The sequence below is a fragment of the Drosophila innubila genome, chromosome X (assembly GCF_004354385.1).
Source record: "Drosophila innubila isolate TH190305 chromosome X, UK_Dinn_1.0, whole genome shotgun sequence".
Lineage (NCBI taxonomy): Eukaryota > Metazoa > Arthropoda > Insecta > Diptera > Drosophilidae > Drosophila > Drosophila innubila.
Genome location: NC_047626.1, coordinates 26,250,919 through 26,273,148, shown reverse-complemented (window position 1 = coordinate 26,273,148; position 22,230 = coordinate 26,250,919). Strand labels below are relative to the sequence as shown.

At 37.6% G+C, this 22,230-nt stretch overlaps 4 protein-coding genes across 8 annotated transcripts; 3 read left to right on the top strand and 1 right to left on the bottom strand.

The window, feature by feature from the left end:
* Positions 1 to 907: 907 nt before the first annotated feature.
* On the top strand, positions 908 to 4,639 carry LOC117794475 (actin-5C). 3 transcript variants are annotated; one of them, XM_034635091.1, is made up of 2 exons: positions 908 to 1,064; positions 3,148 to 4,639. In XM_034635091.1, the coding sequence occupies exon 2, from the start codon at positions 3,156 to 3,158 to the stop codon at positions 4,284 to 4,286; it is 1,131 nt and encodes a 376-aa protein (XP_034490982.1). In that variant the 5' UTR covers positions 908 to 1,064; positions 3,148 to 3,155; the 3' UTR covers positions 4,287 to 4,639. The 3 variants fall into 3 exon arrangements, with proteins under 3 accessions (XP_034490982.1, XP_034490991.1, XP_034490999.1); XM_034635100.1 differs by lacking the exon at positions 908 to 1,064 and adding an exon at positions 2,376 to 2,549 and having other exon boundaries at positions 3,146 to 4,639; XM_034635108.1 differs by lacking the exon at positions 908 to 1,064 and adding an exon at positions 2,376 to 2,552.
* Positions 4,640 to 7,056: 2,417 nt separating this feature from the next.
* Positions 7,057 to 10,233, top strand: LOC117794469 (putative fatty acyl-CoA reductase CG5065). Its single transcript, XM_034635078.1, has 8 exons — positions 7,057 to 7,125; positions 7,184 to 7,469; positions 7,673 to 7,909; positions 7,975 to 8,084; positions 8,661 to 9,031; positions 9,571 to 9,641; positions 9,703 to 9,828; positions 9,898 to 10,233. The coding sequence occupies exons 1-8, from the start codon at positions 7,071 to 7,073 to the stop codon at positions 10,124 to 10,126; spliced, it is 1,485 nt and encodes a 494-aa protein (XP_034490969.1). The 5' UTR covers positions 7,057 to 7,070; the 3' UTR covers positions 10,127 to 10,233.
* A 920-nt stretch (positions 10,234 to 11,153) lies between these two features.
* LOC117794455 (modifier of mdg4) lies at positions 11,154 to 16,966 on the top strand. 3 transcript variants are annotated; one of them, XM_034635065.1, is made up of 6 exons: positions 11,154 to 11,687; positions 11,748 to 11,993; positions 12,153 to 12,453; positions 12,559 to 12,795; positions 12,876 to 13,022; positions 16,475 to 16,966. In XM_034635065.1, exons 1-6 carry the CDS (start codon positions 11,418 to 11,420, stop codon positions 16,765 to 16,767), a joined length of 1,494 nt encoding a protein of 497 aa, XP_034490956.1. In that variant the 5' UTR covers positions 11,154 to 11,417; the 3' UTR covers positions 16,768 to 16,966. The 3 variants fall into 3 exon arrangements, with proteins under 3 accessions (XP_034490956.1, XP_034490937.1, XP_034490946.1); XM_034635046.1 differs by having other exon boundaries at positions 11,748 to 12,453; XM_034635055.1 differs by lacking the exon at positions 16,475 to 16,966 and adding an exon at positions 14,063 to 16,385 and having other exon boundaries at positions 11,748 to 12,453.
* Positions 16,967 to 17,748: 782 nt separating this feature from the next.
* On the bottom strand, positions 17,749 to 22,058 carry LOC117794445 (serine hydroxymethyltransferase, cytosolic). Its single transcript, XM_034635034.1, has 3 exons — positions 21,908 to 22,058; positions 19,260 to 19,459; positions 17,749 to 19,145 (listed from the first exon to the last, which is right to left on the bottom strand). The coding sequence occupies exons 2-3, from the start codon at positions 19,454 to 19,456 to the stop codon at positions 17,939 to 17,941; spliced, it is 1,404 nt and encodes a 467-aa protein (XP_034490925.1). The 5' UTR covers positions 19,457 to 19,459; positions 21,908 to 22,058; the 3' UTR covers positions 17,749 to 17,938.
* Between the last annotated feature and the right edge of the window lie 172 nt (positions 22,059 to 22,230).

Below are 22,230 nucleotides of genomic sequence, written 5' to 3'. Positions count from 1 at the left end.
TTATTTACTATGCATTACTTAACAATATTCAGGGGTGTCACAGCAAAATCACTTTCAAAGCCCTAGATAAAGTACGGATTTAATTTTTTAGTAAATAGACTCGGAAATAAGCAAAAGAGTCTGTTTTTTTTTTTTTTTTTTTTTTTTTTACTTAATTCGATGACTACCTCAATTTGGATGTGAGAACTAAAAACAATTTGGTTTTCAAGGATAACTTGGTTGGAAGGGATTTCTATGACACCCCCGATTTTCTTAATATTTATTAACGAAAGTGTCAAATGATTCTTATAGACAAAAATAGTTATTATTCACGGTTTTGCAAAATGAAAAACTACATTTTATGAAATCTTATGAAATAGGAAGTGAAAACCGGAACATGCCGGATAATTATTATCAACTTTATGTTTACTCTGAATATTTAACGAGCATAATGAGTATTAATATGAATATTTCGTAATAATTTCCACTATAAAACTATAAAACTCAAATGATTCATATAGAAGAAAGAAATGAATGTTTAGTCACTGCAATGAATTTAAGTTAAGGTTCTAATTTGTAGTATTTTGTTTACACGCTGTGGCAAACGATACTGAGAAAGTGACGCAACCTGAAAAACAGTCACACCCGACGCGACGCCCGTATCAGGGGATTATGCTGAAAAATACTCTATGCGAGCAGCATTCACACACAGACACACACACACATCCGAACAATGTATTCACATACATACTCGAAAAGCACACATACAGTGAACGACAACGGGGTAATATTGAATTCATACCATATATGGTAAAACGCTGCCAGGCTGGAGAAGTGTGTAAGTGGCGCTGATAAGGCGCTAAGTTACGGTGCCGGTTGGGGACTGAGGACGGACAGTGGCTTTATAAAACGGCAAACAGCGACCAGTTTTCATGTCATTACAGTTTGAGTTCTTGTGCTGTGTGGATATTCCTCCCGACACAAAACCGCTAAAAGCAACTAGCTGAGTCGTCTAAACAAAAGACACAAAACCGAAAGACTTAATTTATATTTATTTAATTAATTTTAAACAAAACAGACCAAATGTAAGTATTCATCAACTGTCCAACCAAAGCAACAGAATTCAAAAATTCAACAAATCGAAAGAAAAACTATAAAAAATAAAAATGTTTATCAAGAAACACTTTAGCAAAACGGTTAAGAAGCTAACAAAATAGTGAATACCATCATTTTTTTTTTTTACCAATTTTTTTATACAAGTGCTTGTGGAATATTGTGATAATGAAATGAATGATAAACAACAAGAATTGATTTGTAATCAATTCAAAAACTTAAGTCACATGCTGACGCCAGTGAAAAATTCCCTTCAACATTTATCTTATCACTAAGTTTGTGGATCGATAAGATATAAAGCTCCTTTCGTAAGACTTGGAAGCTAGCTAAAGAATTCAAGATATACATACAGTATGTCAAGTAATTGTTTTGACAAAAAGGAATGTTATTGATGTTTGTTTTTGTTTTTAAAAATAGTTAAAACCAACTGATCTTTTATTATTTCTTTGTTTCGGAAAAATAAAAATATGTGCATTTTTTTGTTGTTTGTCAAAGCAATTACTGGACATACTTTGTACGTATGTATGTGGAGATATCGTGCTGGGGCGTTCCCAATATGGATTTCCAAAATGTAGCAAATGAAAAAGAAGAAGAAGAAAGAAACTGTCGACAGTTTTTTTTGCAATTTAATTTGCAAACACTTTCTATTTTTCCCACGCTTCCATTAACTTTCATAGCGAGCAATTTGAAAAGTAACTGCCAAATTTGTAGCATCTCAACTTACATACATACGTATCTGTATCTGTATCTGTATCTATGCACATATATATCTATATATGCCTGTTTGTATTTATGGCATCTGCCCACGGTGCAAGTGACGTAGGCAAACTTGGCCAGAAATAGTCAAAGAATCACGTCATTGAAGTTATTTGGTCTTTCTTGAATGCAAAAATGCCGGTTTTTTAATGAGCCGCGCTAAAATGGAGAAAACCTTCGGCATAGTCACCAGCCGCTGCCGCCGTCGCCGCCGCCTCAGTCGCTGCTGCCGTTGCGACGTGAGAAAGAGCGAAAGCGGCAACATTTCTACCTCCTCTCTGTCAACAATTCGCTTCGAAACATGACCATATATGGTCACAAAAGTTGGCTACCCAAGCGTGCTGTATCATGCGCTCTCTGTCACACGCATGCGCCACAGTACGTTTAGGTGCGAGTGAGCCGACAGAGCAGCAGCTGCGCTCGCAACGAAGACAACGACATTGGCGTCGGTGACGGCGACGTCGACGTTGGCTGCGAGCAGCGCTTGAAATAGCTGTTAACTGGCATTCGTTCGCTTGCTCGTTAGTTTGTTCATTCCTCTTTCGGCAGTCAAACGGTGCGGTTGCATTTTTAGTGACTCTTTCGCCTCGTCGCCTCCCAACAACAAAAACCAAGTGTGGTTTCAGTTTTCAACTTGAATTGTACAAGATTCAATTCAATTTTTAATTAAATTTTCGTCGTTTGTTAAATAAAACAAAAAAAAGGTAAAGCTAAATCATAAATTGCATAAAGAATCAACAGACTTTTTAGTTGCCGGCTTAAGTGTTGAATTTTTTTTTCGTGCAAGTGGCCGCCATTTTTGTGCTGCGACCACGTATACATACACACACACAGGAGAGAGTGGCTCTCCTTTGGCCACTTGCTTTGCGCCGGTATTCTTAGTGAAGCTCTTGAGCACTGTTGCCACAAATTGACCGTTAAAAAAAGATAGATTGGAAAAAACTTATACATATAAAAAAAAAAGTGGCAAAAATAAAATAAAAAAAAAGGCTTAGCAGCAATGCAGCCAAATCACAAGACAAACGTATGATTTGAGAATTTAGCTTGAATTTAAAAAACTTATAAGCCTCCTATAAACTGTTTTAATAAGCTAGATTTGCATCAGCTCTCTCGATTTTTTTTTTTGTGCGAAGTTGTAGATTTATGTGCAGGGTGTTGCCGCTGCCTGCAAAAGAGAGGAAGAGAATGTATATACATACATGTAGAATAAGAGATAGAAAGAGAGTGTGAATGCTCTCTTAGGCTTGGTGGCCATTTTGTTAATTTGTTCGTGTTCTTTTTTGCTTATTCTATTTGCAGCTTACAAAATGTGTGACGAAGAAGTTGCTGCATTGGTTGTCGACAATGGCTCCGGCATGTGCAAGGCCGGCTTCGCTGGTGACGATGCGCCCCGCGCCGTCTTCCCCTCGATTGTGGGCCGTCCACGTCATCAGGGCGTGATGGTCGGCATGGGCCAGAAGGACTCGTATGTGGGTGATGAGGCACAGAGCAAACGTGGTATCCTCACCCTGAAGTATCCCATTGAGCACGGCATTGTGACCAACTGGGATGATATGGAGAAGATCTGGCATCACACCTTCTACAATGAGCTGCGTGTGGCGCCCGAGGAGCACCCGGTGCTGTTGACCGAGGCACCACTCAACCCGAAGGCCAATCGCGAGAAGATGACACAGATCATGTTCGAGACATTCAACACACCCGCCATGTATGTGGCCATCCAGGCGGTGCTCTCACTGTACGCCTCCGGCCGTACCACCGGTATTGTGTTGGACTCCGGCGATGGTGTCTCCCATACTGTGCCCATCTATGAGGGTTATGCTCTGCCCCATGCCATTCTGCGTCTGGATTTGGCCGGTCGCGATTTGACCGATTACCTGATGAAGATCCTCACGGAGCGTGGCTACTCGTTCACCACCACGGCGGAGCGTGAGATTGTCCGTGACATCAAGGAGAAGCTGTGCTATGTTGCTCTCGATTTCGAGCAGGAGATGGCCACGGCTGCATCCAGCTCCTCGTTGGAGAAGTCCTATGAGCTTCCCGACGGACAGGTCATTACCATTGGCAATGAGCGTTTCCGTTGCCCCGAGGCACTGTTCCAGCCCTCGTTCCTGGGCATGGAGGCGTGCGGCATTCATGAGACCACCTACAATTCGATCATGAAGTGCGATGTGGACATCCGTAAGGATCTGTATGCCAACACAGTGCTGTCCGGCGGCACCACCATGTATCCAGGCATCGCTGATCGCATGCAGAAGGAGATCACCGCCCTGGCACCATCCACCATGAAGATCAAGATCATTGCCCCACCAGAGCGTAAATACTCTGTATGGATCGGTGGCTCCATTCTGGCCTCCCTCTCCACCTTCCAGCAGATGTGGATCTCCAAGCAGGAATACGATGAGTCTGGCCCATCCATTGTCCATCGCAAGTGCTTCTAAGCTCTCCATCAACAACAACAACAAGCAGTGGGAGCAAGTGGAGTGGCAACAACAACAACATCAACAACAAACAAGAGCTGCGCAATGTTATCACATCATCATTATCGGTCGTCATGTTGTGTTCTAGCATTAATTTAATTTATTTCACATGAGATATATGATATAAATGCATAATATTTTTTTTTGTTTTTTTTATATACCTTTTAATATAACAACTAAATTGAAAACAACAACAACAACAATTAGTAAAACATATTCTCTGCCATTCCACTTAAGACACATAAAAACACACACACACACATGCGAGCACTCCCAAAAAGCAGAAAAGACAAGATAATTATTTTCCCCAAAAATGAAAAAGACAGCAACAACAACAACACCATATGCAAAACACAACAAGAACATCAACACGTTTTGTAAAATTTCAAACGCAACCTTATGTATTATTTTTTAATTATGATGTAATTATAAACAACAAAGTGAAACAAAAATATGATGAAAAAAAAACTTAAGCAAACTCTGTTTTCTATTCCTTCTCTATCTGACTGACCGCCCAACCCGCTCTGTTTCGCTCTCTCTCTGTCTCTCTCTTTAGCTTGTCTGATAACGCTACCTACCTAACACCACCCCCTGCGTCACTCACACCACAGCTTTGCTCTCCGACTTTGCCTAACGTTTCGCTCGCTCTAACTATTCTATATTTTTTTTATTTGCTGCATTTGCCGGCCGGTAAGTGCAATAACATAAACGCACAAACACTCACACACATGGACACACACATGCGCGTGGAAGAGAGCGAGGGAGTTGGAGAGAGCAACAGCAGCCAATAGCATTAATGTGCGCTCTTTCGTCATCGCCTGCAGCGACTGCAACTCGTTGGAATTTACGATATAAGTTGAAATTTGTACTCGTATTTAATTTTTCATTTTGTATTTGTACACACTTCTAATTGCATGCGTATAATTACGCCTTCAAATGTTAATTAAAATGTGAAATGCAGAAAACAAAAACCCCTCGAGCCTTATGTATTCCCCATTACTGGACGGCAAAAAAAAACAACAAATTTAAAAAAATTAACCGCTATCGAATGGTTGCCGCCGCGTCAGGTCAGCGAACTTTTGGAGCTTTTGTCGCTCTGGCAGAAACAACAACACGCATGCAGCTGGTTTAAGCTCGCTCTAAATTATTTTTATATACATACATACATATGAATATCTTACTCTCTTTATATCACTTTTTGAATGCAGCTGATGGCCGTGTGTATTTCATACACACGCACACATACATTTATATGCTAATGACCTTAAACTTAGAATGTGGACCGGACCATTCCATTCATAAAAGCAAATGACCAAGCGACCCATCGCTGCGATTAAAGTGCCGTTCTAACGTTACCACAAATTGTTAACATAGTTTTTTTTTTTCTTTTTTGGATGAAGCCTTGCTTTTGAAAATGGATTATAAATTACTATTGTGCCAGATTCGTTTTACACTTTCTGGGTTTCACATTGTTGCTTTCCCAATCTCTGTGCATCTCTTTTTGCGGCTGCTGCATTTCGTAACGGTTGTAAAAGCTTGCCGTTGAATAATTTTTGAACTCATTTCGAACTCGTTTGCAGCACCAATAAACTAAGAAGAATTTGACCGTTAAAACATAATATTTTTGAAAAAATGTAATGTAAGGCCGAAAATAAATAAGAAATTAAATTATGTTAAACAAAAGCTACGCTTAAATACACACAAGACAGTTAGTGTTTATCTTTAATTTAAAACACTTAAAAAAAATAGTCTTATAAAACACCTGTGTACTGCTTTGAGTTTGGCGGCTCTAATCTGAACCAGTTCGATTTTTGAACGGTTTATATAAAATTTCTTTATAGCTCTGCTAAATTTACTGATGACCTAGTGTATTGTTTTGAACTGTAAGGTTTTATAATATATACAGCATAAATCGCTGATATAATTGAAAATTGCGAATGGCGATTACGCGACTAGAATATACCCTGTTTAACGATTACATATGCATATAAATTTGGGTGCATCGATTTGTATGTAAAAATGGTAACCCATACTCCATAAACGGTCAATTCTAAGATGTTTTCACCAAGAAACCATACTATAGGTTTAAAATAAATTTCTAGTCTCAGCTTTTTGAGTTGAAATTTTTTTGTTTTTAGTTTTTGTTACAGTAAAGTTTTAAGAACAATTGGTCCTTTGATTTTCTGAAATTCTGAAAGTCTTGGTCCCAAAAAGAGCATTAAACCAATCTTGTGAGGATCGGACAAAAAACACTGAAGATATGCTAATAATAACGTGCTAAATATTTCACAATATATATATGTATATATGTTTCAACTCAAAAAGCCGGGAATAGGAATTGAATTTAGAACACACATGTGTTTGAATTTAAGGCGCCAAGTATTTTTGTTAAGTGTTATATAAATGTTCATATTTAATTTGCTTTGCTTAAGTACAGGGTAAATGTGTTCCATATTGAAATTGAACTAAATACACACTCTACACACGCTACTTTGCAGGGTATAATAAATTCTGAAAGAATTTCAATATTGTGGTACCATGTACGTAGTTTGTTACTTTGGAACTTTGTGAGCGATTTTTATTAAATATTCAGTGAAATAACCCTTACTTGAGCTTTATTCAATGACATCAACCGATTTCGTCGATCGAATTTCCATAATCGGGACTGAAGCTTGCACACTTCTTCTATGAAAATGTGTTTAAGTTTTTTAGAGAGCATTTGGACAGTGATTTGGACGCATCATTATGTTGATTTCCGAGGCATTTAAGGATCAGGAGATCTTTGTGACTGGCGGCACCGGTAAGCTAATCCCTCCCATATGTGGAATACGAATGATCTGTTATGTTTTACGGTTTAGGTTTCGTTGGTAAGGCGCTTATTGAGAAGCTATTGCGCTCATGTCCAACACTGGGAAAGATCTATGTATTGGTGCGTCCCAAGAAGGGTGTACCGGTCGAAGCCCGCCTGGAAGAGTTACTCAACTCAAAGCTCTACAATCGCCTGCGATCCGAGCAGCCCCAAACGCTTTCAAAGGTGGTGGCCATTGCTGGCGATGTCATGGAACTTGGTCTAGGCATTAGTGAGAAGGATCTACAGCGTCTACGTAATGTCACTGTTGTTTATCACTCGGCAGCCTCCGTACGGTAGGTGTAAAAAAAATATATATTGTATATATACGGAAAAAACAATCAAATTTTCACTAATCTAGAATTTTTTTTAAATTGAGTATGAACTCATTATTAAAGTACGGGAGTACGATCAATTTTGAAATTTATTTTTTTATCCACTTTAGCTGCGAGCAATTTCTCTTTTAATCCCCATTAAAATTCATGATTAATCTTGACAGCTTTGATGATCCACTGCGTGAGGCGATTTTAATGAATACACGTGGTACTCACGAGCTCATTAAATTGGCCTTACACTGGAAGAAACTAAAGGCCTTTGTCCATGTGTCCACCACGTACTCGAACCCAACGGAGCTCGAGGTTGAGGAGCGCATTTACCCACCCTATGCGGATTGGCGCACCACCATCAAATTGGCCGAGAACTACGATGCGGAAACCCTTGACATATACAATCTCAAGTGGGTAACTTTCGATAGTAAATTCCTCGATTCAACAATTTTGAAATGTGATTTTATCGTTTTAGGTATGGCAATTTCCAGCCCAATACGTACACCTTTACCAAGAGTCTGGCCGAGCACGTGGCAAACGATTACAAGGATCAGCTGCCAATTTACATATTCAGACCCTCAATCGGTTAGTAGAGCTACCCAAGACCCCGATACTGTCAAAAGAATATGGTAGAAAGCCGGATTTCAATCTTCTTTATCGTTTATCGATTACATTAATATTTACAGTACCGCGTTACTTTCACGGTTAGAAACTGACTATAGCTTTTGGTAACTAGTAGAAAAGGTCACAGTCGAGCGAATCCGAATGTTAGAGACCCTGTGTTATATTGTTTTTTTTTTGTGGTATAACTTTCGAGTTTATTATCCGATCGTAATGAAATTTTTAAATCACACCAGATCTACGATCCTTATGATGGCAAGACTATCTCCTTAAAATTGCGTGGTAAATTTTAATATAAACTCGATCAAAGTTTTTCTAGCTCTCATAGTTTCTGAGATCGGGGTTTTCATACAGATGGGTAGACTTTTGATTTTAGAATCTAAAATTTAGATCAACTCGATAATTTTCTGAAAAACTTGATGGACCCACTAGTACTTTTAATATACAGGGCTACAAAGTAGCTGTCTATGTCTTGAAATATAGTAAAAGTACCAGTAAAAGAACTATACGTAAGACTTACTTTCACTTTTTTTAATGCAGTGATCTCGTCGCTGGAGGATCCTGTACCAGGCTGGGCAGACAATTTCAATGGTCCGACTGGCATGTTGGTCGCCTGTGGTGTCGGTATCTTGCGTTCCCAGAACTGTGATCCCTACATCATTGCCGACTTTGTGCCTGTTGATGTGGTTGTACGTGGTCTCATCATCTCCGCGTACAAGTATCTGATCAAGGCCCCCGTTAAAGGCAAAGACATCGATGTGATCAATTGTGCCACGGCAAACATTTCACCCGTCACGATGGGGCAGGTTATTGAAATTGGCAAAAGATGTATTAGGGAGAATCCATTTGAGAAGACCCTCTGGTTGCCAGGCGGTAGCATAACACTTTGTCCGGTTCTACACTTTGTCAGGGTGAGTATTGGAGTGAATTTATGTGTTCTAATTAATTTTATTTATGAAAAAAAGACAACATTTTACAAACTTTTCTGTGGTAGAACCTTTCTTTTAGTTTCTAAAATTTTGGTATTCTTAAAAGCATTTTTTCCACTGATGAACTTTTATTCATGACAATTAATTGAGAATATTATAAGTGATATAATGTTAATTAATATACTCATTACATTTAAGTAAACAGTTTTAGAGTTTTGTAATTTTTTAATAGGTACATTCTTTTGGCTTTGTTTTTTGTAAGTATTTTTAAGATTTTTTGACTTTACATTTCTAAAAATTAAAAAAAATAATAATAATATAAAAAATAATTTAAGTCAATAGTCTTAGAGATACAAATTTTTTTTTAAAGGAACATTTTTTTTGTTTTGCTTTCTACTTTTTCCAAAAAAGTTTCAAAAATAGTTTTAGTAAAGCTAAAAAAAAACATCATTATTGTTGCTTAGTAATGATTATGATGATTTTGATTATGATTATATACTTAAATTGAATTTCTTTTGCAGTTTATAACGATGCACATTATGATGGCCATTGTGGTGGATTCCTTGCTGCGCTTGGGCAATGAAAAACCCTTGTAAGTGTGAATCCCCTGCGAACGTTTTGATGCAAGCTAATCACAAATCTAAACTTTTCAGCCTGTTGAAGTTGCAACGTCGCATTTTTGCGGCATTCCAAGCGTTGCAAGTCTTTGCCGTCACCGAGTGGCACTTCCAGAATGATCGATTCCGAGCGCTGCACGATATAGTACCACCGAAAGAAATGTAAGATAAAAATTCGATTCCAATATTAAACCTGAATTGTAATACTATTATTATTTAATAATGTTTTAGTCCCTGTTTTGGATTCATGCACAATTCGAACATCAATTACGTGGAGTTCTTTCAGAATGGCATACGTGGCGCCAAGGAGTATCTGATGCATGAGAGTCCTAAGAGCAGCAGCGGTGCCCTTCTTCGCATAAAGATCTTTTATGTCCTGGATTACTTGTGTCGGGCCGTCGTCTATGGATTTTTATTGCGTCTCATTTATAGATTTGTTATGCGCACTTTCATTTCTTAAGCTGTAAAATCTATAACCTTAGCTATTTCAATTATTTTTTTTACTTTTTTTTGTTATGTTAATTTAAAATTTGGCTATGGTATAATAAAGATTTGTTTTGAAACCAATTCAAATATTTAACGTCGCTTAAGCGCCATCTGGTGTCAGTCTGTGGGCCACAGCTGTGAGATAACAGCAGCTGACACTGTTACATCGGCCATTGCTGTTTGTTAACAGTGCGCACAAATTCAAATGTGCATTAATAAAATAAATTAATATTTTGGTGAAAGTTTTAAATTCGAAATTATACAAAAGGTAAACATTTTAATGAAGGCTTAAAGTTCGTCGTCAGCCTTCGGGAAGAGAAGTTAGAAAATTCAATTCTAAAAAAAAAATTATCAAAATTCTACCTTTTTTTGGAAATGTACTTATTTCTTTAGGTAAAAAAATCAAACCAGATCGACAATTTTTACTGGAGCGGCAACACTCGGCTTAAGGACCTTGCGCCGAAAAACAACGGCACTTTTCGTTCACTTAACAAACTGGTTTGGGATCTATTCACTGAAGGAACTATATTAGATTTCCTAGTCACTGAACTAAATGACCTTCAATCAGGGATTTAGTTCATTCGTTCACTTAAGGGATTAGTTCAATAGAGCTAGATCCGAAAGATTCGATACAACTCTAATTTCGACAACCCTAAACTCGATACAACTCTATCTAATGAATACCTACAAAACGAAAATAAATAAATAATAAAAAATGCGTGCAATATAATTGAAATGTGCAAGTGCGAGCAGAAGCAAAATAGGCATAAATGTGCATAACAACAATAATATTAAGGGGGATGGGAATTGAGCGTCGTTTTAGCAATTGACTGCTAAATACACTGCAAATAAACAAAGCAAAAGTGCAAAATAAAAACAAACAAATATAAGCGATTGAAATATGAAATTCGAAATGAAATAAGCAAATTAATAAGAATTTGCTACACAATTTTGCAATTGCAATTAAATAATTTTGCGACAAATTAGGGCGCAATTGTAATTTGTTGTTGTTTCGTTTGTTGGTGGTGGTGCGGTGGTGGTTGGTGGTGGTGGTGCAACGATATTGCGGCAAGCAGCGGGCAGGTGGCGCTTGGTGTCCACCAAAAGCTGCAGCACTGTTAATTGGATTAGTCCCAAAAAGTCGTTATATCGATAGATAGACTTGAAAGTCGTTGTTTAGTGAAAGAGTTGCCCATTAACTGCGTGCAGGGAGCGTGAGACACACACATAGAGAAAGAGAGCGCGCGCGAGAGAGAGAGAGAGAGATGGCCACCACACAGCAATATTCATTGCGCTGGAACAACTATTTGCGGCATTTGACCTACTCATTGGATAACCACAGGCTTAACGATGACTTCGTTGATGTTAGCCTCTGTGTGGATGGTCGCAAGATCAAGGCCCACAAGGTGGTGCTATCATCATGTTCATCCTACTTCAAAGAGATATTCAAAGAGAATCCACATCCGCATCCTGTCATTATATTTAAGTTTATCAAATTCGAAGATCTCAACTCGATAGTCGAGTTCATGTACCAGGTAAGTGAGTTACAGAGAATCTTTGGTTTATTTATTTAATCATTTATTTTCTTGTTGTAGGGCGAGGTGAATGTGCAACAAGAGGCGCTGCAATCGTTTCTGCAAACGGCAGAATTACTTGCCGTGCAGGGTTTAACCGCTGAGGAGAAGGAGAAGCCGCAGCTGCCGGTGGCGCCACTGATCAGTGAACACAAGCTCATCAAGACAATACCCAGCACAATACGTGCCGTCAACGAGCAGCAGCAGCATCATCATCAACAGCAACAGCAGCAGCAGCATCATCAACAGCAGCAGCAGCAGCAGCAGGTGGCTGTGGCAACTGTCGGGCAGGCGCAGAGTGCAACACAAACCATCGAAATACCAACGGCAACGCTGTTGCAGGCAACGGCAACGCAGGTTCAAACGCAGGTCGCTGCTGTCGCCGCGGCACAGTTGCAAGTGCAGCAGAGCCAACATCAACACCAGCAACAACAGCAACAGCAGCAGCATCATCATGTACAAAGCACTCAGATACAACACATTCAGGTTCAGGCGGCACCGCCACAACAACAACAACAGCAGCAACAACAACAACAGCCACAGCAACAGCAACAACAGCAGCAGGTGGCAGCGCAGGCGCAACACCTGACGATCACGAATACTGTATCGCTGCCAACGGCGAACAACGTGAAGAAGCGGAAAATCACATTCTCGGATGACGATGACAACATTTACACCACCGAAACGGTCGATTATGCCGTAAAGGACGAACAGACCATTGTGAAAAGTAAGTGTATAATGTACCACATCTGAACCGGTTCGAGAGTCCACTTTGCACCGCTTTCTAAAAAAAACTAATAAACTAAACGTCCGTTACTTTCTGTACTTACAGCTGCTGAGATGACTTTTCTGCGAGGTGCCGTCAAAATGGATATACCAGATTATATAGTCAGTGAGGTGGATGATCGTCTGTCGGACGGTGCCACGCCACAAACGTCACAGGATGCCACCACAGGTGCCGCACAGACTGTGGCTCAATACTCATCCGAATACGAGATCCTAACTGAGTCTGAAATCGAGGAGAAATATCAAGCAGATCCCGATAATGCTGAAATTGCCATCGAAATGAGTAAGTTGTAGACTTCAAACAATTGTTATGAATTACATTTGTTGTAATTATTATTTATTATTACTATTCTTCAATTGCAGCACGCTTGCTGGGCACGGCGAGTGGTGCAACAACCACAACCACCGCTCAGGCGGTGCTGGAGGATGCTGGCGCTGTGACGACGGGTGGCACAACGACAGTTTCTGTGACGCCAGTGAAAACGGATAATAAAGCCAGTGGAACCAATGGTGAGTGTTCCGTATATTCTACTAACACTCTGCTATCCATTCTATAAAATAATTAAATAATTAATGGATCATAACTTGTTGGATCATTTAGAAACTGCCTTATGTATATTACTTATGTTAGTGCTTGATTAAGAATTCTAAGGGCCGGTTATTCAATGTCTCCTTAAATTTTATCAAAGAGATATTTTCCAAATATCTTTGACATAATTATCAAACCCCTAAACTAGACATTGCAATACCGGACCTAAAATTGTCAATTAATTTAGGTACACTCTTCTACTATTCCATCTATGTTTGTATATAATCGAATATCGAATCGAATCGTTTTGAGAATCCACCGAATTATTGTTTTATAAACCTTTGAAACAGAAAACGAATTTTCAACAGTTTCTTTATAAAAAAGAAAAAAAAAAAACAACAATTACTAAGCAATAAAACAATTGCAATTTTAAAAATTACGTGTTACATTCTCTTTAAAATAATTGTACATAAAATGAATATGCAAAATATACCAAACCCATATGTCTAGGTAAACAAAACTATTCCAAACATTTTGTAGATATATGCAGACTTGATTATGACTTAATTTGAGTAATTGTTGATGTAGTTTGTTTAAAATTAAATGTATTTCTATTATAATCATATAATTGTTAATGGAAATGTGTTTGATTTATGCTCGAATTTGATTTCTACAATTCATTTGTTGATTATAATTAATTTAACTCCTTTTCAAATAATTTATTTTAAGCTTATATTTATGTATAGATATTGTATGTGTATGTGTAGGTTGTATTTTTATTTTTTGTATGTTTACTTATTATTAATTGTGTTTTTTTTTTTGGCGTCGAATATGTCTCCAAAGTGTTTGTTAATATATAGTATATATTAAATATAATAAAATCTAGAACGGTGGCCCAAAAAAAGAAAGAAAAAAAAAACAGAAATGGGACAAAGATAGATGTATAGAATTGAGAAAAGAATCGAAAAGTAAAAAGCTCAGATAATTGTATAATTTGTCCAATTTTTCTGTATATTTTTAGATTCACCCAATAATAAATGGACAGAATGTCAGTTTTGCAAAATGGTTATTACCACGGTGAATCTTTGGAGACATATTCGCACCCAACACACGCCTCAACCACCGCGCAAATGTGAGCTTTGCAATAAGAATTTTAAAAACAAATACAGCCTCCGAGAGCACATACGCATCTCCCACGAGCAGAAGGTCGCCATCAAGACGGAGAACTGATGGACGATCTTTCAAGTGCAGCACGGTGTCAATTGAACCAATCCGTCTCCGGTGGATCGAGATGTATCAATGGAGAAAGAGACAGCACTAACTGGCAGCACACTCACACACACTCTCAGTCAAGCAAGGAAGACAGAGAGAGAGAGAGAGAGAGAGAGAAAGAGAGAGCGAGAGGGTGATGAAGGAGAGCGAGCTAAAACATTACGTCCAAAACAAAAATGCACTTCAAAAATGTTAGCAAATGCAAAGAAAATGTTGAAAAAACTACAGAAAAATCAAATACACAACACACACCACACACCACACATACATATATTATACACACACAAAACATTTTACAGTCATTAATTAGCCTAAACATTGCCACATCAAATCCAGCATTAATTTTTTTTTTTTAATTTGTATTTAGACCAATTTCCACAACAAAAATATGCAGCATATGAGTAACTTATTTGGAATTTAAAAACTTGCGTTTTTGAGTGTTGGAACAGTTGGCTGAAAAATATATATACATATATATATATATGTGTGTGTATGTGTGTTACGTATGTGTCTATAAACAAAAGTTTGTAATTTGTAAGCAAAAAAGGAAAAACTATTTTCAGTCAGTAGAGTCAATCAGTCAGTGGAGCTGGTGTATCCCATGTTGACCAAGCCATGTCATCTATATATACCTATATATTAATTGGGTCTACCAAAGTCCCATTCAATTTACAAAATGAGAAATAACGTATATTGTTTAATTTATGAATGTATTGTATTTTAGTTGTTTAGCTAGCGAAAGTGCGTCACGTACATCACGAATTGTACATACTGCGTAGAACTAAATCTTTAAATTTAAACTATTAACTATAAAATATAATATATACATATACTTGTATATATAAATTATGTTTAGTTAATTTTAAAACACTTTTGAGCTAGAGCCAAAGCCAGAGCAGGCCGTCAGTTCCAATCTACAGTCGCTTATGTTTTATACTACTCGTATATTTATGTATTTTGCTCAACACACAAACAACACACACACAAATTGTACAAAATGAAATATGTTTTGCCAGCGAATTGTGAAAAGCGTTCAGCAATTGTTTAAACATAGGCTGAGTTAAGGCAAACATTTGTATATTATTCTATTTCTATTAGTTTCTAAAACTTGCCACTCCCACATTTCCATACCTTCCCTCCCTACCTCTTCTCTAAATTTAGATAGTATAACACATTCAATTTAAGCGCAAAATACAACTTTCATATTAAATTTGAAATTTTTTTTATTCGCATATATTTCAATGTCATAAAGTTGGATGTATGTACATCCCATACTCTCCAACTCACCTTTCACACACACACAAACACATATACATATACACTCCTACACGCTAAAGATAATATACATAAATAATACTTAGTTAATTAAAAGGCTAATTATATAATGAACAACTCATACGTATTATATAAATGTATAGATATATATTTACATATATCGTATCGATTACAACAATTTTGATGTCAACAAACAAACAATAAAATGAAAGAGAAAACATACATATACAACTTAAAGTGCAGTAAAATGAACAGCAGATTGTCTTCGGTCTAACCGAAGTTGAAACACTCTTGCAGACTCTACTCTATCTCTAAGTAAATATGTTTATAAAGTAAATATTTTATTTAAAATATGTGGAAATAAAGCATTAGAAACTATTGTAATTCAGTTATGCGATATGTATTGCGATAGTTCACGCAACTATCATTACTGTTAATAAAAGATTCCACTTTAAAACTGTTGGAAAACTGGAAAATTCATATAGTCTGCAAGAGTATTTAGAAAATTTTTGTAAGTTAAATTCAGAAAACATTAAAATTTTGTGTCTCCCGTATATATTTGTGTAATGTAAACAGCAACAGAATAAGTATATGAAACAAAAAGAGAACCAAATATGCTATGTGTACATATTTATAAAAAAAAAATGAAATGATAACAAAATCAAGAAAGAAAGTAAGAAAAATGTTTGAATTTTCTTCTCCTTTTTTTTAAGCAAAGAAAAGGATAACGAAATGAAATCAAATCAAATACACGTAATAAAAGCCAAGAATTATACGTATTTCCAGCTTAATGAAAACCAGTTCTTTCATTTATATTTATAAGCAAAGCACTTAAGTCAATATACAGTTTTATTTCAAAATTTATTAATTTTCTTTTTTTTTTTAGCTGATGCAAAAGCCTGCCCTGCCTCTGGTTCTGCTACGGAGGACAATCCCACGATTGCAGTTCCCTTGATCTGCAGCTTCTGCAAACGTCGCTTACAATCGATGAATGCCTTGAGACGTCACATTGCCTCCAGGCACTCCGAGATCCAGAGCAAGGAGCACGAGTGTTTTATCTGTATGAAAAACTTCAAGACCAAGTGGTCATTATCCACCCACAATTCGCGTTTTCATCGTGATGCGCGACTCAGCAAGGAACTGACGAAAATTGAGTTTGTCGATCATCCGTTAAATTAAACCCCGACAACGGAGAGAGATTGAGACAGGGATATCAATATTGTGTTTTTTTAAAATTTTTTTTTTGTCTTTTGTAAATACAGTACTAAATTTACATTTCATAATTTTAAGTTATTAACAATTTTGGATAATAGCTATTAGGCATGTTCCCATTTCGCCATATTTGTATTTCAAATTCATTTTAAACTTTTGTGTTCCAATTTCCCTAAACATTCAATTTAAATTTTTAAAATTTTTTTAAATGTGTCAATGTTTATGTGTAAATTTCATTTGTGTTAATTTAAATCGTGTTCCCAACACTTTACATTTCCATTTTAATTTCTTCAATGTCTAAAAAACTTATGTATTGAATGTATGCCTATGGTTATAAATTTGCTGCAGAGATTCAAACCTTCTCGAATATTTACTACTTATGTAATTGCTATATAGTTTTGTTCCAAAACTCCCACGGCGATTTCTCAGGATTTTTTTTTGTATCACTTTAGAAGTTACACAGCAAAAGAAAAATGAACAATTTCTACAATAAGCTAAGAGAAACCAACTAGTTTTTACATTTTTTATGCCGTTCAAAATTCTATTTCAATTGATAAATGCTTCTAAATATAAAAAAAATTCTTTTAATCGAAGTTAAAAAAAAAATGGACAATTTAGTATATATACAAATATTCAACAGAAATACTGTTTTTCAACTGCTGTCTGGAAGTCTCAAAAGAAAAGGTTAACTCTATTTTTTATAGTTTACATATGAAATCAATTAGTTAATAATTAATTAGTGGATAATGTTTGAAAGTTCTGTAGTAAGAATCATTCAAGCTATCGTAATTATCACTATGAAAATAACTTATGTGCAAGCTCGTAGTTGATGTTAGTTGTAGTTACAGTTGTACCTAAATAAAGCGGACCACTTAATGGGTAGCAAGAAGCAGTCTATGTTTCTGTTTTGATAAAAACCCAAAAGACCGAATAGAATTGAAACAAATGTTTTAAATTTACGGAAAGTTATTTACTTTCTTTTAATATCTACAAAATATTGGAAAATGAATTTTTAGGTTCGAGATGCCCGAAGGGTTCATACTCGGCATCCACAGATCTACTGAGAATTTTGAAACAAATTTTCGAGTTAGAAATACATAAAGAAAAGAAAGAGATAAAAGGCAAGTGGATGTCCAATCTACAGAGTCTTTTGACCAGGCAGAGGGAATGTGGAGCTGAATTTGATGACAGAACTGTGCAGCTCCTCGACCTTCTTCTTGATCTCCGCATTCTCCTTGAGCGTGCTCACGTAGTCAACCATTTTAGGACTACCCGCCGCCTTGACAGCCTCGGCGGCAATCTTGAGCGCCGAATCGATAAACCGGACAACCTGCTCAATGTCCTTCTCCAGAAGACCACGTGTGGTCAGTGCTGGTGTACCCAGACGAATGCCGGAAGGATTCAGAGCCGACTTGTCCCCAGGCACGGTATTCTTGTTGCACGCAATGCCGACTTCCTCAAGAATGAGCTCAGCCTTGGCGCCAGTCAGGCCCGCGTTGCGTACATCGACCAGCACGAGATGGACATCGGTGCCGCCGGTGGCCACCTTGTAGCCCAAGTCAACGAGGCCCTTGCACAGCGTCTTGGCGTTCTTGATGACCTGTGTCTGATACGTCTTAAACTCCGGCGATTTGGCCTGCTTGAAGGCAGTGGCAATGCCAGCAATGGCATTGTTATGCGGTCCACCCTGCAGCGCTGGGAAGACGGCCTGATTGATGCGATCCTCCAGATCGTACATGATCTTCTCGCCATTGGCTTTGGTCGAACGCACGCCCTTGCGGAAGAAGATGACGCCGGCACGTGGACCACGGAGCGTTTTATGCGTTGTGGTTGTCACAATGTCGGCATACTCAAACGGTGAGGGTATCTGCTCGGCGGCAACCAGACCAGCCACATGAGCCATATCAGCCATCAGATAAGCACCAACATCATCACAGATCTGACGGAATCGTGCATAGTCCAACAGTCGGGAATAACACGAGATGCCCGCAATGATAATCTGAGGACGGAAAGTTTTTGCTGCCTCCGCCAGTTTATCGTAGTCGATGATACCCGTCTCTGGGTTCACCTTGTAGGGCATGCTCTCAAAGAATATCGATGTGGCTGAGATCTTCTTAGTGGCAGTGAAGAAACCATGCGTCAAATGGCCACCATCGGGCAGATCCAAGCCCATAATACGATCGTGGGGACGCAGTACGCCAGTATAGGCAGCCAAATTGGCTGGAGAGCCCGAATAGGGCTGCACATTGACGCCCCACTTGGTTGCATCCAGATTGAACAGATTCAAGCCACGGCTTTGAGCCAGGCATTCAATCTGGTCAATAAACTCATTGCCACCATAGTAACTGCAGTGAAAAAAGAGAAGAAAAGTTAGAAAAGCTCAAAGCGCATTAAAGCTTGTTAATTGCAAAAGCACATTTAAGCTTTAAGCAAATGCAAGTTCTTCTTTTCGTTCTTACCGCTTGCCTGGATAACCCTCGGAGTATTTGTTGGTCAGACACGAGCCTAAGCTTTCCAATACCGCCAATGAGGTAAAGTTCTCGCTGGCAATCATCTCGAGTCCCTCAATCTGACGCTTCTTCTCCTTCATAATGATATCAGCGAGCTCGGGATCGCTCTCCAGCAATGTTTGTTGCAGCATTTTTTGGTCAGCCATTTTCTACAATTATTGTAACACGTAATCAATCAACTAATATCAATATTGAAGAAGCTTTAAAGCTCTTGCTTTGTTGCGAACCGGGCAACGATCGTTACTGCACTGAGTTGCATTTGTGGCGATCGCAAGGTGTTTATGACTTTGATTCGATTCGATTCAAGTTGTTTGCATATTTTGAAACTAACCAAATGGGTTCAAAAGGTTCACAAAAACATTGGAAAACATTGATAAGACGATAAGACGACGACAGACGCTTTCAATGGCCCGAGAACGGGAACGGTAACTGTAACGCTAAGGATCCGGCCCTATCGCTGCTTGGCTATTCAAAACTCATCCAGTGTACATGATTGATAGAAAGAAACCGTCCGATAAGATTGCTGTGACAATCTTGGCATGTGCAGTGCGATTATATATCTCTATCCAATACACATGTATATTTGTATTATTATACATATGTATCGAGATAGCGCTAGAATATTAGGAAAGAGACCCCCCCATGAGTTGCATCTATTTGCGTACGCTCTAATCACAATTTCATGTGTCGAAAGTTCAAGTTATTGCAAAAGATAAGGCTGTGCTGGTGGGCCGCTCCTCACAACAGCCGTAAGGTCGTCGTAAATGTCAATTTCTTATCAGAGGAAGCTGCTCGAAGCTCGAAGACCCACAAGTTTTACAATTTTCGAAAAATTCCGTTTTCTTTCCGAAAACAGTTAACATAACCTCAACTGTGGTGAAGAAGCAACTAAAAACTGGAATATCTAAAGAAAAACTTACTAACTTTGGTTGAACTTTAATGTTTCACTTTTGAAAAGTTGATAGTCTTACAGTTTGTTCCTACAGTTACTTTTACTGCTATACGATTGTTATTGAAATTGGTGATATAATTGTTTTTCATAGAACAGCTGATCACTTCATTTCAGTTTATTTCATTTTATATAATTTGGAAACAACATGTGGGATATAAGATAAAAATTGAAGATATAGATCAGTACTGTGATACGATTTGAAGCTAAGGAACTGACGGACTTTTTACTTGATGAAATCTCTTTCCACCTTCTCTTTTGTTGTTACTGTGTTTAGTTCAGTTATGACAGACTTCTAGTTACTAAGCGATATACATAGTACGTGTATTCTACATATTTGAGGACGGGCGTCACATTTTGCACATTTCACCACAAAAAGCGTAGCGATCTCAAAATTATTTGTTTATTATTTATTGCTTCTACAAAAATCGCATGAAAATGCAAACGCAATATGAAAATTGATTTTACGATCATTGCCAGACGAAAAACAAACAAATCCAATTGGGCGAGACGTTGGCGTCGAAGTCGTTTCCAGTGCAAAATTTGCAATTGGAGATTAACAGGTAATTGAAAGATCATGAAACTTTTGTGTAGGCATTAAATGCAGTGTTGCCGTTTAAGCTGTTTTGAAGCTAAGCTTGGCTATTTTCTGATTACAAAAGCAATACAAGTTAAAGATTGTCGGATAACTTTAATATATTTTTTTTTGCTAAAAACATAGAGTCGCTCACAGCGTATTTATGCCAAAAATTTTAAATGCATATTGCATTATAATGAAAGAAGACAAAATAAAAAATTCAATAGCAAATTTTTTGACTATTTTAAAAGATTAAACAAAACAATTCGATTTTTGTAAACTAACTATGCAAAAAAAAAAAGGGAATAATACCGAAACTAAGATCGGTAAAGGGTTCTAAGTTGGTTTTGTCCAATCGGTTCCGGTATCAGAAACGGTACAACAAATCAGTTTTGAAATTTTAAAATGGTTTTATACTAATTATTATGACATAAGGAGTTGATTTACAGTGTCATAATTATGACATAGAAAGTTGATTAAAAGATGAAATCTGAGATAATAAACTTTGAACTTTGGAATGACGCAAGATTGTAAAGTATTGGAATATTTAAATGAAGGAGTTATTTGGCATTTTAGCTTACAAAAATAGCAAAAATTTTAAGCTTTTTGTGGGTACCCTTACATTTTTGTAAATAAATTGAGAACATGAAATAGATTTTTTGTATTTTAGCTATTTCTAGCGATTTTTTTTTTTTTTTATCAAATTAGTTATTTAAGTTCTGGAAGTTACGGCAGCACTGATTAAATGAACAAAACACGAAGCCAAATAAACACAAGGCGACTCAAGCGTTCTTTCAAGGTCAGCTTGAAAGCCACGCGTTGCCAACGACGACGACAACAACAACAGCATTAAGACAAAGCACAACCGCAAAACAACGTGTTGCCGGCAGTCAAAGGGAGAGAGAGAAAGATGAATAGCAGAGAGAAACTGCACATTCTACACATAAAAAAAAAACAAACACTTGTTGCACGCGCGATCTTGCAACAAATAATATAGATATTATTTAGATAACAATTAGTTGACTTAATAATTTATTTAAAATAGTAGAGTTCTTTTTTCCATACACTTACCACGCCTGAGTCTGAACTGTATCTGATCGTGAGCGGTGCTGAGTGCGATGTTGTTGTCGCTGATATTGACGGCGAAAATTGCAAAAACTTCGCTGTAGAAATCGTTACGGCGAAGTTGGCGCGCGGTTGCTTTTTCGACAAACAGCTGTAAGCTCTGCTAACCGTGTTGTGTTTATCAGGGATTGTTGCACGTATACACAGTTGCAGTTTGTGCGGCAAGTTGGAGGCGCTGGTAACTGATCGTAAATGCTGCATGCTGAACACGAAAAGTGTGACTGAATGTCTGCGCAGATATATGTATTCTTATGCCGCGTCTGGCGTAC

Coding starts and splice junctions, on each gene's coding strand:
- LOC117794469 (XM_034635078.1), top strand. CDS start 7,071: ATGTTGATTTCCGAGGCATTTAAGGATCAGGAGATCTTTGTGACTGGC. Junction 7,126..7,183: donor CTTTGTGACTGGCGGCACCG/GTAAGCTAATCC, acceptor TTTACGGTTTAG/GTTTCGTTGGTAAGGCGCTT. Junction 8,085..8,660: donor CATATTCAGACCCTCAATCG/GTTAGTAGAGCT, acceptor TTTTTAATGCAG/TGATCTCGTCGCTGGAGGAT.
- LOC117794455 (XM_034635046.1), top strand. CDS start 11,418: ATGGCCACCACACAGCAATATTCATTGCGCTGGAACAACTATTTGCGG. Junction 11,688..11,747: donor TAGTCGAGTTCATGTACCAG/GTAAGTGAGTTA, acceptor TTCTTGTTGTAG/GGCGAGGTGAATGTGCAACA. Junction 12,796..12,875: donor TGAAATTGCCATCGAAATGA/GTAAGTTGTAGA, acceptor CTTCAATTGCAG/CACGCTTGCTGGGCACGGCG.
- LOC117794475 (XM_034635091.1), top strand. CDS start 3,156: ATGTGTGACGAAGAAGTTGCTGCATTGGTTGTCGACAATGGCTCCGGC.
- LOC117794445 (XM_034635034.1), bottom strand. CDS start 19,456: ATGGCTGACCAAAAAATGCTGCAACAAACATTGCTGGAGAGCGATCCC. Junction 19,146..19,259: donor GAGGGTTATCCAGGCAAGCG/GTAAGAACGAAA, acceptor TTTTCACTGCAG/TTACTATGGTGGCAATGAGT.